Source organism: Aythya ferina (assembly GCF_964211825.1).
Source record: "Aythya ferina genome assembly, chromosome: Z".
Lineage (NCBI taxonomy): Eukaryota > Metazoa > Chordata > Aves > Anseriformes > Anatidae > Aythya > Aythya ferina.
This window is the reverse complement of record NC_140299.1, coordinates 61,882,406-61,901,682: the sequence shown is the minus strand read 5'-3', so window position 1 is coordinate 61,901,682 and position 19,277 is coordinate 61,882,406. Positions and strand designations below refer to the sequence as shown.

The 19,277-nt window shown below is 39.2% G+C and overlaps 1 protein-coding gene across 3 annotated transcripts in view; it reads left to right on the top strand.

Annotated features, from left to right (window-relative positions):
* The window catches only part of MCC (MCC regulator of WNT signaling pathway), a 197,050-nt gene that overhangs the window by 36,640 nt on the left and 141,133 nt on the right, over positions 1-19,277 (top strand). The window contains exon 1 of one of the 3 annotated variants that reach the window (XM_084504445.1): positions 7,356-7,983. The exons of the other annotated variants lie outside the window; for them this stretch is intronic. Within the exon in view, the coding sequence (XP_084360571.1) occupies positions 7,927-7,983 (57 nt within the window). The 5' untranslated portion in view covers positions 7,356-7,926. Of the gene's footprint in view, positions 1-7,355; positions 7,984-19,277 lie in introns of those variants that run through there. 3 annotated transcript variants of the gene reach the window in all.

The window sequence follows — 19,277 nt, the reverse complement described above, 5'->3', positions numbered from 1 at the left end:
CACAAAAAAACTCTTGTAGGCCTTCAAGTTGGCATCTGTCAGATGCTTGCCTTGCATGTGCAGAATTCATCTGATTGATAATGTTTCAAATGAAAAATTTCAGTCTTGATGAACCCAAACTTACACATCTTTATATACATACATGTATATAGAGGTGTGTGTGTATATACACACACACATATATATAGTTGTGTGGGTGTATATATGTATACTTGTTTATATTAAAATATATATAAACATCACACATTGCACATGCATATATATATATGTATATAGACATGTAGTCATAAAATCTCCGGCAATTAATCCATTAAGCAGTCTGAAGAGATACTAACCATACATGCAGAAATGAGATGTTTGGCTAGGTGGGGAGTGAAGACTCAAAGTACAGCTCTGATGTAAACCAGGGATCTCTCAGTCTTCTTTGTGTCACTGTGAGCACTTAAAAGATCACAGATCCAGTCCAGGAAGGTGTTTGTTTAATATGCCAGTGGTAGTAGAAGTCAATGGAAAGAATTCTTACTATGAGAAAAGACAATTGCAGACTGACCACATGTGGATGTCTTGGAAGGAGTTCATGAGTAAAAGAAGTGGCCAGCTGATGAGTTGCAGTACTGAATGTTTAGAGATGAGAACATAGCTGGGGATTGGGGACGGGAACTAGATGTAAGAGTGTTTGAAGGAAAAGATACAAATCTCAGAGAGTTTAGGAATAAGAGTAGAATGTAAATGAGGAACTCTCACTATGAGATATAGGAAAAAAAAAATAGGAGAGGCTCAGAAGGGAAGAACTGGTAAGCCTTTATTATGTAATTGAGATTTTTTGAAAGAGATATAGTTGACAGCTTATGTACACAAGGGACTACAAGTTTTGTTAAAGTGGAAGAGGAGATATCTTAAAGGTAGGATTAAGCCATATGCGTATTACTAAGAATGGTCTTAGAACAATAGGTATGCAGTACTAACAGGCTATTTCAAGGGAATCTAAATCAAAATGGCTACCAAGCTTATAGACACTAGAAATGAATTGAGTGTAATTACCCTGTACTTAGCACAGAATGACAGGATGGTAGAGGTTGCAGGGGAGTGTGAAGGTCACCGGGTCCAACCCCCTGCTCAGGGAGGGACACCCGAAGCAGGCTGCCCAGGACCACGTCCCTCAGAGGAGGGAGACTCCACAACCTCTCTGGGCAGACTGTGCCAGTTGTGGTCAGGCACAAGTAAAGAAGTGCTTTGTGCGATAGAGATGGAGCCTCTTGTGTTTCAGTCAGTGCTCGTTGCCTCTTGTTGTGGCACATGGACAGGAGGAGTGCATGACTGAACTGAGGGAATGCTGGATGATGAAAGGAAGCTCATCAGAAATAAGATGATGTGAATTGTACTTTACAGAATGGCCTCATTTTAAGCAAGGAGCAGATGAATAGTGATGATAATTAGGTGGCTGCAAGATAAAAGCAGTGTAGAAATTGCTACCATCTTTCCCTGTTGTCCTCTCAGACAAGTCTCAAACATGAAAAACAGGCACACATTGATTCCTGGTCCTTTTACTGTCCTGACCTGATGTTTAAGGCTCAGTGGGGTCAGATGGAATCAAAATGAATGTGATGGCTTTGGATAAAATGACAGCAAATGAGAGTGGCTGGTTGACAAGTTGGTGAGTGTCTGCATGGCGTGAAATACTGGAGAATAGAAAAAGGGATCAAATGTAAACTCCCATGGAGACTTGCCAGGTCAAGGACATGGCTTTTTAAGTGGATTAAGTATTTGGAGAAGGGTGAAGGGGTGAGAGCAGCTGATTGAAGTGCTATTTGGAAATTACATTATTCTAGATGTTTTAGACTAATCGAGATGGTGTGATTGAAGGAAAGAAGATAAGTTTGCTTGTGTTTTTCAGAGAGAGTGCTTCATTCTTGGGTGTAAGGTTACTTGCAATTGTTTCAGATGAATTGGATTTTTTAGATGCATACACTTCACTAACAGTAATGGGAACAGTTTGCATCAAGAAGAATCTACACCCCTTTCAGGCTCTCACTTCTAAATCATAGTGCATTAGTGCTATTGAATAAAGGGTTGTCTGGAAACATTATCCAGATATTATTCTGAATTTCCACTTTGTCCATTGAAATTCAGAACTTGGTATTACACCTGTGTGTTTCAAGCCAGAGTGAGAACAAGAACGTGTACTCAAGTTGTGTGTAGTAGGTTTACAATATATGAAGGTGTAATTTTTTTTGTGTGAGGATTATATGGAGTACTCTAATAGTAGAGAAGATGTTGAAACAAATGAGCTAAACGCGTAGTGAATTTCAGTTAGTGTCATTTTGATTGCAGAGCTAATTAAACGAAACAAACTAAGCTGATCACAATTCTGGGACATATGGAATCAAACCTTCTAATTATGCGTGTTGTGTGCAGAATTAAATCGTTTATCAGAGAATGGTACACTGTGCTGAAAAATGTGATACATGCATATTTAATAGATAGCTGCTTTTATGCTGTCGCTTTCTGTCTGCAGCTGTCAAGGATGGAAAATTCATGTGTGGCAATTGTCACACCTGCTCCAATAACTGTTAAGAAACCGAGAGAGATTGTGTGGGAGAGACCTTGTAGAGTAACTGCAGTGCTAAGTTTTTTTCATATTCTGTGGGATTTTCAAAAGTAAAGGTGAGAAGGGCAAGAGTTATCTTGCCCCACAGAATCCTATTACAGATCGTGTAAATCTTATTAAATGATTATTCAGATACAACAGTGGGCTCCTGAGTAAATCTCTGGTACTTTTAAATGATTGTTTTAACAAAAGTTTAAAACAGTAACAAATGGAATAGAGTGACCATAGGACTGTTAGATCAACGATCAGCAAACTTGCTACACTAATGGCTGTAACTGGATAATTCTGAAATTATCTTGGGAAGAATCTGTCAGTGCAAATGCACTTACCTACAAGCAGCGTGCATCACAAATGCTTTAGAGGTACAGAAAGCAGTAATTGATCCGAATGGGCTGAGACTGAGCGGAAGGCCAGACCAGTATCTATTTCTTGACAGAACACTTTTGGCAGAGGCTCTTTCTGTGATCCTCAGTGACAATTGAGTTCATCCAGCCTGTTGTTACCTTGTTCTTGTTTGTGTCATGGTAGCACACACTGAAACATCTGGTACATCATGTGCTCTTGGGCTAAGAAACGTGCATCTACATATCAGGACATCTTCTTCCCATGCTCCCTGCATGTGCATCCATGTATGCACAAGCACACCCTAGCAAGTGTAGGTGCTAAAAACGGAGGCAGATGGTGGGCAACAAGGGAGCATTGTTATCCTAGGTGAGAAACAGAGTCAGGGGAGAGAGAATGAACAGTCGAATGCAGAGGGACTGAATCCCTAGGCACCTCTATCATGCTGGATCACCAGGTGCTCTGTTCTCTTTCTGATAGCATAAATTTCCATTCTTGAAATTTTCCTTTGTTTTCTTTGAACCCTGCCTGTCAATGGGCACAAGTCAATGGGAAAAATCCATTTTTTTCAATATTGTTCTTAGTGCCCTGCTATTGCATTAGATCACTTGCATGTATTTGAAAACAGTGAAACAGTCTGAAGAAAAGTCAGATCTATCTGGGAAATCAATTTTGTGATGTAATGGTTTCACTGAATTAGTAAATGGACTGACAAATGCTAGATAACATGAAATTTCAGGGCAACAACTTCTAAATCTTCAATGTTCAGAAAATATTCTATATGTTGTTGAGCATTTAAAAGTTATGGTATAATTAGTTTAGAAGAATCACTGCATTTGATCTTTGCTAACCCTCCACAATAAAGGAAAGCCTGAACAGTTTGTAGAAGAGTCAAGTCCAGTTGGAGGCCAGTCACTAGTGGCGTCCCCCAGGGCTCGGTGCTGGGGCCGGTCATCTTTAATATCTTCATCAATGATCTGGACGAGGGCATCGAGTGCACCCTCAGTAAGTTTGCAGATGACACCAAGCTATGCGCGTGTGTCGATCTGCTTGAGGGTAGGAAAGCTCTGCAGGAGGATCTGAATAGGCTGCACCGATGGGCTGAGGTCAACTGCATGAAGTTCAACAAGGCCAAGTGCCAGGTCCTGCACCTGGGGCGCAATAACCCCAAGCAGAGCTACAGGCTGGGAGAGGAATGGTTGGAAAGCTGCCAGGCAGAGAAGGACCTGGGAGTGATGGTGGACAGTCGGCTGAATATGAGCCAGCAGTGTGCTCAGGTGGCCAAGAAGGCCAACGGCATCCTGGCTTGTATTAGGAACAGCGTGACCAGCAGGGCTAGGGAGGTGATCGTCCCCCTGTACTCAGCTCTGGTGAGGCCGCACCTCGAGTACTGTGTTCAGTTTTGGGCCCCTCGCTACAAGAAGGACATCGAGGTGCTTGAGCGGGTGCAGAGAAGGGCGACGAAGCTGGTGAGGGGCCTGGAGAACAAGTCCTACGAGGAGCGGCTGAGGGAGCTGGGCTTGTTCAGCCTGGAGAAGAGGAGGCTCAGGGGTGACCTTATTGCTCTTTACAGATACCTTAAAGGAGGCTGTAGAGAGGTGGGGGTTGGCCTGTTCTCCCACGTGCCTGGTGACAGGACGAGGGGGAATGGGCTTAAGTTGAGCCAGGGGAGTTTTAGGTTAGATGTTAGGAAGAACTTCTTTACAGAAAGGGTTGTGAGGCATTGGAACAGGCTGCCCAGGGAAGTGGTGGAGTCACCATCCTTGGAAGTCTTCAAAAGACGTTTAGATGTAGAGCTTAGGGATATGGTTTAGTGGAGGGCTGTTAGCGTTAGGTTGGAGGTTGGACTTGATGATCTTGAGGTCTCTTCCAACCTAGAAAATGCTGTGATTCTGTGATGCTGTGAAGACTTCAAATGACATTGAAACAGGCAGTGGTGGGTTAGGTAAAGATAATGATTGATGCTTTTTAACTCAGTAATGTGTAACCCTGTAGCACTCGGTGCAGGCATGCACTGACTGCACTGGGAGTCCTCTGGAATTAAAGCAAAATCATTTTTTCATTGGTTTGTTTCAACTGTTTCATTAGTTTGCACAGGTTAAAATTAATTTTTAATTTAAAAATGAATATTGTTCTGAAAGTATCTGCATGTATCTCCTGTGTTCTGGTGTACATCTGAAACTGTAAATTCTGCTGTCACTTCTCAGTCAGTGTCTCTATCTCTGTTCGTCATGTTCCTGCGTGGATTTGGAAAGAGGCAGAAAAAAGTCCCATGCAGCGTACAGGTGCACTATGATGTGGAGCTAGCTCAGTTCCTCACCCTTATGGTCGGGATGCTTCTGTAGTGCTGTGTACTCTGGTCTGTTGGATCCCTGCTCTGCCATGAATGGACAGCAATGGCGAGTGGAGAAAGTGAATCGGCACTTTTAATTTCTAAGTGCCTGTCTTAGTCAGCAAGGAAATATTTTGCATATAGGGAGGTAATATGGGAAATGCAGTATATTGGAGCCCTAATGAATATGATCTTACTTTAGTCAAGGAAAACTGTAGTATTTTATTTTTAGATAATCCTGGGGCCAACCCTGTGTTGGTGAACCTCTGATACAGGTGCCAAAATTGGGCAAAGATAAGATCAGAAGAGATTCTAAACATTTGAGAGAAAATACAGAAGTTGTTAGGAATACTGATACAAAGTACAAAAAAAGTTTGTCGCCCTCCCATTTGGGAAGCCATAACTTGGAAAAAATAAAATGTTTTAAAATGTACTGTGTCAGCTGCAGAAGGTTTTGAACTCAATTGTTTTTTACTCTTGTATGAGAAATGAGGTAGGACACTATAAAGTACTTCTGTTTCTGGGTATAAAACACTGTTAATCAAATTTAAATGCCCAGTAAATCAGTGCACAAAACTACTCTGAATACACTGTTTCATACTGCAGTCTGGAGGACTCTGCGTCTTCTGGCAGGCTAACCACGGGAGGTGGGATGTGCTGTTTGCCCGGTGTGGCACTGTGCTGTGCATCTCGTGTGGCGGAGACAGCAGTAATCTGCCAGCAGAGAGCAGTGCAGCCCGTTGTCACTGCTTGAGGAAAGATAAATGGAAACATATGTCAGGAACAAAGCACATAAATAAGGAATACAGAGAAGCACTAAATGCACAGTTAGAACTGAACATAAAGGTGAGGCAGGAAAGATGCTCTCAAGGAGTAAAATGATGAAGAATGGAGGCAACACTTGGTGAACATAAAAAAGAAGAGAAATATAAAAATGGATTACTAGAAAGCAAACTGGAGAATAAGAAAAATACAGAAAAGAGAAGGAAAGACCATGAAAACAGACACAGACACAAATTAAAAGTAGAAATGTAAAGAGATTGAGGTATTCCCCTTGCCCACAAGCCAAAGTTTCAGTTCCTGATCCCTGGGCATTGGGGAAAGACAGGGACACAGAAAATGCTAGTCCATTTTAGTATCATGGATCAATATGTATGTGTTTATCTTGGTTCTACTTCTTAATGCACCTTCTGTATTGTCATTTGGATGAATTATCTTTATGTATTCATACTGCTATTCATCTATGATTAATTGGGGATAAAATAAAACTAAAGTCCCAGGCTGATTTTCAAAATCTTACTTTTGGAGAGCTTTGTTTTACAAGTAAATGTTTTTGCAAAAGTGCAAAGGTTGTACCACAGCTTTTATAGAATTTATTCCTGTTTCTCATAAATTTTTTGAACTCTTCTCAGGAATTTACACTGTTAGAGTACATTGGATTAAGCTGATAGGTAAATTTCAGCTGCAGAGTGTGGCATTCCCCAGTTCTAACTCAGAAATGCATCATAATCCAGCATCACAAATTGTGTAGGACTGCCAGTAGATTTTAGGGGATGGAATGAGGGGGAAAGGAAGTCTTCTGTTCTTGCAATGGGTACAGCAGAGCGTGTCTTCAAATCCAATTTCTTAGGGATTTTTCTAGATTATTTGTTGCATGTTGAAAGCAAGTATTTTTTTCCCACCTTCTTCCCATAGTATCTCCCCAAAGTCTTTGTAAAATGTCAGTGTGTTCTGTAAAACCTGCAGCTTTCTAATGGTGCTCTTGGTTTTACTGTGACCTTTTGAGATCATTACAACCCCCATCCCCAGAATCCCCTGGCTTTTCGTACTTAATTGCACATGGGAATGGGGAAATAGGATTCCAACTTGATTGTTATCCAGGTGGCGTTTCCTGTTACTTGCTTAGCTTTATAGTTTTGGGTACAGTAATTAGTATACAGAAAGCTGGAAAGATGCCTGTAATTCCAAAATGAACTCTCTATAGCTCTCTCCCTCCCACTTGCACTCTCCTTTTAGTACCGCCCCTTCCATGCACCCTTTAGCCAGCAGCAAGACAGCTGTGTTTGATCATAAACCACTTAAACTCCAGGCTCACTGGAAGGGGAAACTTTAGCGTGAAGTGCAGGATTGGTTTGTCTTGGGGAGGGGAGCTTTCTTTTCTTTTCCCTTCCCTCTCTCTCTGAACATTGAAGACCAAAGCAGCGCTCTCCTTTTATTTTCTCTGTGAACTTGCATGAAGCTTACCAAATCATTCTGAGTACATTAAGCGTCTTTGTGAGATGCCCTTAAACAGAGTTGTGGAAAAGAGCAGCAGAAAACGGACAGCGGAGGTGAAGCACGACTTGCAGATGGACTGAGACAGCCCTGGGATCTGGGCAAGCAGTTCCTTCCCTGCATTTTCTGAGCACTCCACAGTATTAACAAATCGCTAACAGCAATGGATTATATGTGAAGTGAAAACCAGTTTCGCTCTTTTAGATTATCTTACATCATTAATTTTAACTATGAATGTGGAGTAAAAATGGCTGTCTAGAGCAAAATATGCAAGACGGGGGAAAATTGCAGAAGAAAGTATTGAATCAGTTAAACAAAGCTTCGAAGCATTAAAATCTGCAGAAATCATCAAGCCCTGAGAAGTCTCATCATGAATTCTGGAGTTGCTTTGAAATATGGAAATGACTCTCCTGCAGAGCTGAGTGAGGTAAGCAGTTTCAGTGCGTTTCAGTGCCCTTCTTTATGCTTTAAAAAGAAACGCTCCCCGTTTGGGTTTTCACTCTGCAAGCAATGCAATTAAAAATTAATAGAATGTGTATCTTGCTATAACTTGCTGTGCCAGTGAGGAAATGACCTGAACTTTCTTGCTGCTTTAGACTGGTGAAAAGCAAATGATTGTAATCGTGTAGAGACGCTTTTTCCTGTTACCCTGCAGCAGAGATTCCCTTACCTCCCAAGAGCTGTGTTTATACCCAAGGTTCATCTTTGCAGTAGGTGAAATATGGAGATCTCAGCTGAGATTAACCAGATGGTGACTAATTTAGGAGGGAGGTGGGGTGAACAGAAGATGTCAAATATTTATTGGTATGACAACAACGTTGGCAAAGTTGTGTTTGATTGTATTTATCCAAGGTGATGTTGTTCCTTTAGGTTAGGTTAGGTGAATGTTATTTTCCTTGCCTAAAAGATATCAAGCCACGGGAAACTTTCTGCTTTTCCCTTGCAAAACCTAGTATGCTGTTATTTCTTACAGTTGTGGGTATGTCTTTTTTTTGTACAACATGTTTGTGTATGTTTTTAATAAATTAGAAATTAAAGCCGTATCAGATGTTATGCAAATGTTTAATAAATATTTCAGAAGTAGTATATTTCTGGCAGTCACTGAAATGTTTTGGATGCATCATCTTTATGGGTTTACTTGTCCTGAGAACTGCTAATGTGAATTATGTTCTGAAATCCCAAGCATTCTATTGAGGTCATTTTGTAGAAAATTGAACCTGAATTCCCAGTTTAACTGAAATGCTCCCCTTTCTTCTTTGCCTATTTCTTTGATACACCTTGCATTGCAATGTTATTTATTTTATGTTTTATTAGAAATAATAGGACATGCTTAGGAGAATGAGGGAGTTCACGATTTGTAGAGTTAATTGTACAGAGATGGGAGACACTGAGGTATAGCATGGAAAGTTAATCAGAATCAGTAGGCTCGTGAGGGGGGCAGCAGTGTCATGGAAAGCAAAGTAAATACGAGAGACCTAAGACAGTGCAGTATCTTGCCATGCAAGATGAGTGGTAGGTTTGTGACTGGGGAGTTCTACTAAAAGAAATTCTGGGTATAATCCTCCTTTAACTACAAAATAGTTCAATTAAATTAACTCTATGTTACTTTTTCAAGTAATTGTTTAGAAATTGTGTACTGGCAACACAGTATAGATTGAGTTCATAACCTCAGTATAAAAGCCTGGGTTATTTTTGTAAAGAGTCTGCCATGGGGTTCCTGGCTACACTTTTCTTGTTGGCCTGTTGTTCAGTGCTTTCTATTCCTTTAACATTTGATTTTCAAGGCTCCAGGGTCACACACAAAGTAGAGTGTCACAAAAATCTGATACTTGCTTAGTTATTTGGAGCAGGCAGTATTTACTGGTGACACTTCTACCTTGAAACATTACCTGTTCAAGTTTACTTTACCCATCACAAAATAAGACTTTGGTTGTAAGTATGTTTTGCATCTGATGTTTTAACATGAGAAATATCAAAAGAAGTCTGTGTCCATGCACCATGGAACATTTTGTTTGTTTGTTTATTCCAATGAGCTTACTTTAATACTTGATTTACATCTGTAGTCTTGTGCCACAGATGAGTTAGAAGGAGACCCCTTTCTGACTGCAAACATACCAGTGAAGATGTTATGCTCCTGCGTTTCTCCAGCTGCTAATCATCATTTCTTTGCTGATGGTTTTCATCTCTGTGATTTGAGTTGTTTGTGTGAGCATGCCTTAGACTGTTTCACTCAAAGGGCCAGGTCAGCTTCACTATTGGTCTTTAAATAAAACAGCGCGTTCTGAATGAAACATGGAAGGCTTACAGAAATAAGCCCTACATGGGAGAATACGCATAAGTACTCTGAGATGCAGTTAGTTACTTGCTTACCTTTAATTACTCAGCCAACTGTTGTCTCCATGTAATTTGCATCCTTCCATTATGCCTTTTCCTACTGTTGATTTGAGCTGTTGTGTTTGTTGTTATTGAAGACAGCAAGCCTTTGGGAAAGCCTATGTGCATATTTTATATATCTGTGTTTCTCACATCTTTGTCATGCTTTTCCGTTTTCCTTCCTTTCTGATTATACCTTCTGTATGCCATGTTTATTTTTGATCAATGGAAGACAGTGGCATTGTGTTCAGTGGGAGAAGTTGGAACTATCTACAATAGGAAATTAGTGCAGTCCTACTCTGTTTTCACTTGAAACTCTGTTTCTACTGTCAGCTCATATTTTCCTGTTGCAGTGGCTGTTACCAGTGTGTATGTCTACATGGCAAAAGAATGACAGACAGACCAAGAAAGTCTACAATGCACAGTGGATTTTGTTGTAGGTGCTTTCGTCTCTTTGTTTTAGTATGTGAAGTTCTAGGCATGAAACTACTATTATTAAAATAAATAGGAAAACTACAAAGCCCTGGAGGTATAGTAAATGCGTTCTTGAATGGATGCATTAGACAAAATAGAAAATGAAATTATTGCAACTCATTCCATTTGTATTGAAACTTTCTCTGCCTAAGATTTAGATCTCTCTTTGGGAAACGGGCAAAATACAAGCTACAAATTTTTTTCAAGACACAACTGTAATTTTAGAAATTTTTGTGTGGTTGATGTTTGCTCTTCCTATACTCTTGTCCAGGTAAACAGAAATCTTGATAGTCTTTATTTGCTTCTCCCTGTTCCATTCCAAAGGTCATGCAGAAATTAAATAAAAATAGAAAATAATCTTGTACAAAATAATAAAATAACTTGTACAAAACTCATGCTTTGTGGTTTCTAGAGTTCAAGCTGTTGATTATTGATCCATATATCAGTATGTTACCTTATTTTCTCAGCTTTTCTTCAATCTTATTTTCGTTCAGTTCAAAGAAAGATTGGCCAATGTGCTGTTTGCATGGGAGATTCAGTGTGTTGTAACTGCATACAGTGGTAGAAAAAACATTGTTCTTGTGTTGCAAGGCTTTCTGGGGTGGTATTACTGTTGTTTTTTGTTTGTTTGTTTTTTAAGTAAGTGATACATTAAGCAAGGCAAATTAAAAAACTGTACTCAGTGGGAATGCAGTACAGGCTTTGATACCTTTGTAAATAAGTAGTGATATCAAACTATGTGGGCTTTCACCTGCCAATATTATGCCTTTAACATTATTTGTGGAGTTCTCTTTTTAAGGCTTCATTAAGTATGGATGTGATGTGTATACAATGCATAACACACAAATTAGGTATGTGCTCTTTGGATTCCTTCTTTGTTTTTTTTAGTCATGCAGTACTGTAAACCTTAAGAGTACACTATGTGATTGTACTTAAAGCCAGCATCATGAGTGACACTGAAAACATGTACAAGTAAGTAGTTCAGTGCACAGAAAATGCAATTATACTGTTTGTTGTTTGTTTTTGTTTGTTTGTTTGTTTTATGTAGTTAAAATGAAACTATATCAGAATGAATATGCTTGGTACATATTCACTTGGTAATTTTGCAGAAAGAGGTGTTTGTACGGAAGGAGCTAGATGGTCTAATCTGTACGTTCTTCTTCCAAATTCAAAGACTCTACATCAGGAAGACCCTGAACCTCGGTTTGCTAAAGCTGAAGTAGCCTTCCAGGGAGGTGCTACTTCATGCTAGGCTCGTTCTTATACCCTTCCCTAGCTATCCACTGATACGGATGTGCTGAGGTAGGGAGATCTGTGGTCTGACCTACTACAGCTGTCGTGCTAAATATGCTCAGCAGTCATGCACATGCCTAATCTGAGACAGTTCAAATGAGTAGTGTAGGAACATTAAGGGAATAAATTGCTGAGCTTTCTGATGTCTTTCTCAGTTGTATACTTAAGGGCTAAATTACATCCTTGGATCAAGAGCCAAATTATATCCTTGGATACGATTTTCACTAAAGGGAGGCTAGTGAACTTGGTGCTGCTAAGACGATGCCAAAGAGATTTTGTTGTGGGCTAAGTGTTGGTGTTATAGTTTTGCAATACATTCAGCAGTTTAGGTGCAAATGTTTTGTTTAATGTCACCGTTTATGTTCTTTTATCATTCAGTGTATAAGCTGATGCTGTGTAATTTCTGAAAAAGGATATATTTCCTGCACAGCAAAATTAAAAGGTACTGGGCAGATTTAGGTGCATACTTTATACCTTCTGCTTCTTTCTTTGTGCTTGGGAGTTAGGTTTTTGCAAGCCAAAATGTTCGCTTCCTAGCCATAGATAGAGAGTGAGTGAGTCTGGGAGGAGTGGTGGGATGAGGTGCAGGACACTGGGCTTGAGCCCCTCTGGGAAGGGGAAAGTTCAGCAGCAGCAGTCCCCACCCTGAGGTACTTTCCTATGTGTTTCTCTGCTCTTCTAGAACAAGCGTCAGCTTGTGCTCATACCATACATGCATGTGAGGAAATAGCACTGATGGAATAGGGAACAGGTTTTGTATGCATTGAAGGCTGGGATTAAATCTCAAACACTTGTTCTGTCTCCTGGGTTTGGCAGTCTTATTAATGAAGCAATTGTCACCCTGCAACTGCTTCCTGAATGGTCTTTGGCTGCGCAACAGGCGTGCAAGTGCACTCTCAGTACTTCTTGTGAACAGATGAACACCATCTCCCATTGGAAGCCTGTCTCTGCTGCTGGACATGGCCTTGGCCTTCAGTGTGAAAAGTGTATGGAACCTGTAATAAACAAGCATGTCTAGCATCTTCCCACCAGAGAGGGTGTATGTGTTTTGCCAAGCAGATGATGATGTTCTAGGAGTTGTGGTATTGTCACAATCCTTTGAAATATTGCGGTCTTGCAACAGAGCTGAGTGAAACGTGCTTATCCAATACTAAACATGGTATATTTTTAAATTACTTGATTTCAGGAGATAAACTGAAAAGGTGAACAGTGATAACTGCTGAGCAACAGCTGACACTACATGTACGTTTTGGAAGAGTGAACAAAGCAACCCACTATGCTTAAATCAAAGTGCCGTAAGGAGAAACTTTCTTGAATGGATTCTATTGGAGATCTGGATAAAACTCTACTGGTAGCAATAATATCTGTAGTCTTAGAAGGGTGTTCTCGGTTTCATTGCTACAGAGGTGGAAAGGGACAGTTTGCTATACCTCTTTAAAAGTCTTTTTTAGGTGAACTCTGCCCATTGCCCATCCTTTTTCTTGATTTGAATGGCATATGTGACAACTTTGGAAATACGACATTTTAACATATTGTTGTCCTGAGGGGTGTTGAGATACTAAATGTGAAATATAATTAAAGAATTTGAAGAGTTACTTTGCATCTCAGTTAGACTGATGTAGCTATCTAATTTACAGAACAGACTTTAATGGGAAACTTGATTGTGTTCCAGGATAGTAACTGTTGAGTCTGAATGCAGGTTTTAGGTTGGATTCACTGCTCTTCTATTCCACAAATCTCCTATGGATTATTCATCTCTTTGAAAAATTAATTTATTTTTATAGCTTATTTTGAAACTTATATAGGTGGAACCATTCTTCGAAAGGAGAAAGCCAGCTTTCCCTGCATCATTTGGACATATATCCACAGTTTATTAACAGACAAGTTTGCTCTTATGTTATCGGTGAACTGTACTGCTGATTTTAGAAACATGGCTTAGAACATGAACTTGAATCCATAGTCTAGCTGAGGGGGTTCTATTTCTGGCATGATCAATGTATGTAATTTACGGTGTGACTGATGCCTGGTATTTCCGGTGTAAAAAATACAGTGACTTCAAAGAATGTTTACTTTCTGGATTTGTATGAGCTGCTTATCAGGCACAGAGTGTGTTCCAGGCTTGGATGTTATTAAATTGAAGCACTATAAAAAGATTACTCAAAATGCCCAGACACTGTCAGCACAGATAATGCTCTTCTGCAGCCTTCTAATGAAAAAAAGACAGATTATGTAACTTATCTGCCTGATATTTTAATGTTCCTTGATCCTAGAAAAACGTATTTGAAAAATGCCTTACAGGCTGAGAAATTAATAAAGACAAATGTGTGCTGTGAAAGTAACATTACCAATGTATTGGGTCCTCTAACTGTTTATAGAGACTTCCTGTTTTTATTCTTACATAAAAAAGCCAAAATTCATTCCGGGAGATTTTTGGAGATAAAGGTCAACTTGACCTTCCTTTTCTATTCTTCCAATCTGTGTTGGAGAATAAAAATGTGTTTTTGTGTATGTACTGTCTTGGACATACCAAGACTTGGCCACGTGTGGAAACAGTTGTGAGACTCCCTCTTGTTTTGCAAGGGTTTTGGGGTTTGTCTTACTCTGCTGTCTATGGATCTGCAGTCTGTAAAGGAACACATAAATGGAACTTTCTGCAGGCAGAATCCATAGATTGCAGAGTTACTGTTTCCAAAAGCAGAAGTGTCTATGGTGTATGTATGTGTGGAGAGAGGGCACAGGGAAAGGCTTTGTTGTAAAACTGGGCAGCTGTGGTAGGATATAATGAGATATTTTGTACTGGAGCCCTGAGTAGCTTGATACAAGATTGAAAAGGAAATGTGTTGTTGCCACTCCTTTTTTTTTTTTTTTTTTTTTTTTTTTTTTCCCCTCATGTTTAGGTTTTATAGTCTTTTTGACTTGCATAGTGTTTAAAATTGCAGATTTTACTTCTGCTTCTTAGAACTCATAGAAAAGCCTCCTTAAATAATTACGTTACATATAGTAGTAATATATAAGCCAATGTACTCTGCAGAGCAATGTGGTGATCTCTGAATTCAAAGATTTTTTGTGATCTTTGTGATTTTTTGTGACAAGGCATGGGGAGTGGGATCTGGTGCTGGTAATGAGAATTTTTGGCTGTTGGTAGTCTGCATTAGTCCTGGGTCAGGATTTGCTATATAAATGAACTTTCAGTGTGACTGATTTATATTTTTAGAAAATCTAGATTTCTGCCATCTATAATGAACAGAGAAATTCATTAAAACTCTGGAAATTGGGTTCCATATTCTAACTCAGTAGATGTAATCATACATGTAAATTTGTAACTTAAATGAACTTGTTAATTAACATTTTTTCAGTCCTACCAAATTTAAAAAGATAATGCATAAATAGTAACGATTAGGGTCATTTAAAGATCCCGAGATACTTGTAATAAAAAGTGAGATGTTAATAAAGAGTTTTGACAGAATTCAACATCTGACATTACAGTTGAGTTCTGAGAGCTTGGAAACAATCAGGGTAACAGGTGAAGGTTTCCACAGTGCCACTAAGTCATCGACAGAGTAATTCTTTCTCCCTTTCATGTTCTGAAGTTTTGCTTGGAGTGCTTCGTGCTATTGACTGCTGCTTTGACATGCACATTGAAAAGCTACTTCTCTCAGTGCAAGCTGATATTACACAAAATGTTTAAAAACGGTATTTATGTAAATATTTAGACTTAGGAGGTGAACCTGAAATTGAAGCAGGAATGCTTGTGATGTTTAAATTTGTGTTTACTTTTAAACATGACTTAACTTTGTTCAAATGTTTCTTTCTGTAGTATCCAGATGTCTCTGCCCTAACTATTTCTAAATGCAGATAAAAATGTGATCAACATGTGGTCTCTGAAGAATTTCTGGCATTACTTAATATCTTAGGAACTTTTAACTTTGTGTTATTTCTCGTTTCTGCTTTTGTTACTCTGTTATTCTCAGCTAAATGCAAGGTATGGACAAGAATAGTGACTTTTACTAGTGGCTGCTACTGCAACAACACATTTTTTGTTATTAAAGCATAGAACATTGAAAAAATAAGGCAGGAAGAGACTACCCCTTTTAAAATACTAAGTTTGTAAGTTAAATACAGGTATTAATAGTAATCAGATAAATTCTAAAATTTTGGTCAGCCTTGCCTTTATAATATAGCTCTTTAAAAATTTGGAATTGTAAAGCAATGAAAGAGTTAATATCTTTAGGTGGGACTGATAACGGCATGGTTAAGGCTGCTTCCTAATGTAAACTCCTGTTACATTCTAGCTTTGCAAAAAGTTGTCTGTTCAAACTGAAGTCCGTCCATAAGTTGAATCTACTGGGAAAATTATTAAACAATGTTACATTTGTTTCCACAAATAAAGCCAGTGAAACAGGTAAAACTTTCTCCTGTTAAAAATACAAGAACTTAATGCTGATTCTGCTGTCGCCAGGGTTTGAAACAGAACCTGAAATTTGCTATGGCGTTACCACTTACATGTCTTTTCTTTTAACTGACCTTGTGAAGGTAATCAGGGAGGGGGAGGCAAGAATTTTTGCAAGTGACTAGTTTAAGATTTGTCTCGGTCATTGTAGTTAAAGTTTCTGCAGTGAAGATTTAACTAAATTTGTTTAATTTCAGAGGTTGGTGGAAATCTTCCACTGTTGTATCACTGGGCTTTGGGTTACACAGCAGTCACTGTGACATGGTGTGAAGATGTCAGCTCCTTTCTGGCCTCAGACAATTCCCAACCTTACCCATCCAGTCAAGTCGTACCACTTGCTGAGGATCTTGTTTTCTGATTAAAAGTTATAAAGGACAAGAGTTGGGCTTAGAAATCAGGAAAAGGCACAAAGAAGGGGTAGGCTCTCACTGGCAGTTGTGGAGGATAGAAGCGGAAACTAGGACTTGAAGCAATGAGTTGGCGTAGAAGGACGGGGCAGTGGAGGTCACCAGGAATACTGCTTCAACAGCAAGCTGGATATGTTGCAAGACGTCTTTGCTGGAAGGTGAGAATGGGGACCTGTGAGGCTGGGGGGAGAAGTCAGCTGAAAAGGGTATGGATGAGACCTGGGTATGGGCTCTGTAACACATAGCTGGAGACAGAGCAATCTGGAAAAGAAATCCATAAAGGAGAGACTAGAGCTGAACATGTGTGGGCACAGGATATATATTCAAGTTTCCCATCTGTGCAGCAGAAAAACGTTATGCGGTCGTAGTATCCATTTTAATACATTAGTGTAAAGGCTTGGAATTATGTTTACATTAGCATTGTAAGTCAGGCACTTTCAAGTTCCAGCTACTGGATTTTGAACCATTATAGTGCTTCTTTTTTAAAATACTTGTTGGTTGTATTATTATTGATTGCAGGCTAAACTTTGTAGATTACAATCACTAGCCACTGTAGAATTTTGGAAATGTTTCAGTGGACGCTTGCTGGATTTTTTTTACCTGGATTTTTACCAGGACTTTTTTACAAGGATTTCACTAGAATATGGTACATCACAAAGTGGAAATTTCTATCAGGATTATGGAAAATGGCATCTGATGATAACTGAAGTGAGATAGTGTTCTTAAGATAGGCCATTTACATGCTAAAAAATGCGAGGATGTTTCAGTGTTCACTACAGACACAACAGTACCTCAGTACTGTTGCAACTTTTTGAAACATGTCCAAAAGACTAAATGATATCGCTGCAATGTTGACAATTGGAATTCCACAACAGAATGATGATAAATGATTGTGATGACACAGAAATATAAGATCATTACTGTGCACTATGGTAAGCCCAAATTATTTCACTGACAGCTCAGTGCCCTTCTGAACCATGTTTCCAAAGGTTTGGATGAAGCTGTTGTTCCCACAAAACTGAGCATGGGTGACGGTCTTAGTAAGTCTATCTTTGTAAACCTACAAGTCCCGGCGTATCATGTGTTTGCAAAGGCCTTACATTTACTGATATTTGCTTACAATAGGCTATGACCACTCTACCCCAAACTGCTTATATTTGAGATATGTTTTGTAGCCATTGTCCAGGTACCCATTTATGAACAGTGTGCCGAGGACTGTCCTTTGCTGCTGCTAAGTCTGCATGAGATAATTTAATCTTTCTGCCCCTTCTTATCTTTCCTTTTTTGGTTGTATAACATATTAAAACGTATATTTTGCTGGTTATGGATGTTGCTGTTGTTTGATTTACAGACTTACCTGGTTCTTTTTATTTAAATTCAAGATGTCTACCTGTTCATTAGCTGGTTCTTTCTCTTTATGTATGGCAGTCTGATTCCTGTAGGAACAAGTGATTCTCTTGTGATGCTTGTGTACCAGTAACCAGTGCTCAGACAGGTATAACTAACCCAGTAGAAGGATTGGCCCATGCTAAGTAAATATACTGTTGTTTTTAGTAAGATCAGTAAATAAATTTTGAGGAAAGATACCTCTCTGCTACAGCATGATATGTCACTTAAATGCTGTGAATGGTACCAGTATGACAGCAATATCAATGTGACTGCTATATGTAAAGGAAGAAATTTGTTATGATACTTCCTTTCTTTTGAAAGGAATGACTTTTCTTGTGTCTTATGAGGAGCTGGTATTAAGAACAGATAGAATCTCGTCATTTCATCTTCTCCTCTGAGAGATACCTTCCCTGTGGTGCAAAGATATAAAAAAAAAAAAAAAAGCGTGTTGGCTCATAACAGTTAAACATTGTTTGGCATGGAGATCTGTATGGATTTAGTTATTCTGATCTATCTCTGCAAAACAAGAACTTTTTTCATGCTTTTAAAAATGTACAGATTCTCCCATATCCTGCAGGGCTGAATACTTATGTATACCCATAATTATCTTTCTTTGTGAAAGTCAATGCAGTCAAATTTCAATAACTACCCCTTCTGCAATATGCTGTTTTCATGAAAGAGGTTTTCTTCTTTCCTGTGAACATTTAACTTCCTATATTCCCATGTTATGTGTATTATGCTGAATCTCTTTTTATGTGTCATTTAAACTTTTTAGAACCTAATAATTGATTCCAATTAGGTATAGGTAGCTGCCATATCTCATTTGGAATATTATATGATAATATTCTGCAGTAATAAGATTTCAGTTTCCATAACAGAGTGACAGTTGAGGTTGGAAGTAAACTTTGGAGATCATCTGGTCCAGGAATGCTGTTTAAGCAGGGCCACCAAGTGTAGGTTGCCCATGATCAGACAGCTTTTGGTTAACTCCAAAGGTAAATACTCCACAACCTGTATGAGCAACCTATGCCAGTGCTCAGTCACACTCACAGGGAAGGTTTTTTGTGATGTTCAGAAGGAATGTGCTGCATCTCAATTGTGCCCATTGCCTCTTGTCCTGTCACTGGGCACCACTGAAAAGAGACTGGCTCCATCCTCTTTGCCCTTCTCCCTTCAGGTGTTTATATATGAGATTCTTCCTGAACTTCCTCTTCTCCTGCCTAAACAGTCCCAGATATCTCAGCTGTTCCTCACAGAAGAGATGTTTCTTCATCATCTGCGTGGCCCTTCACTGGATTCTCTCCAGCAGCTCCAAATCTGTCTTGTACTAGGGAG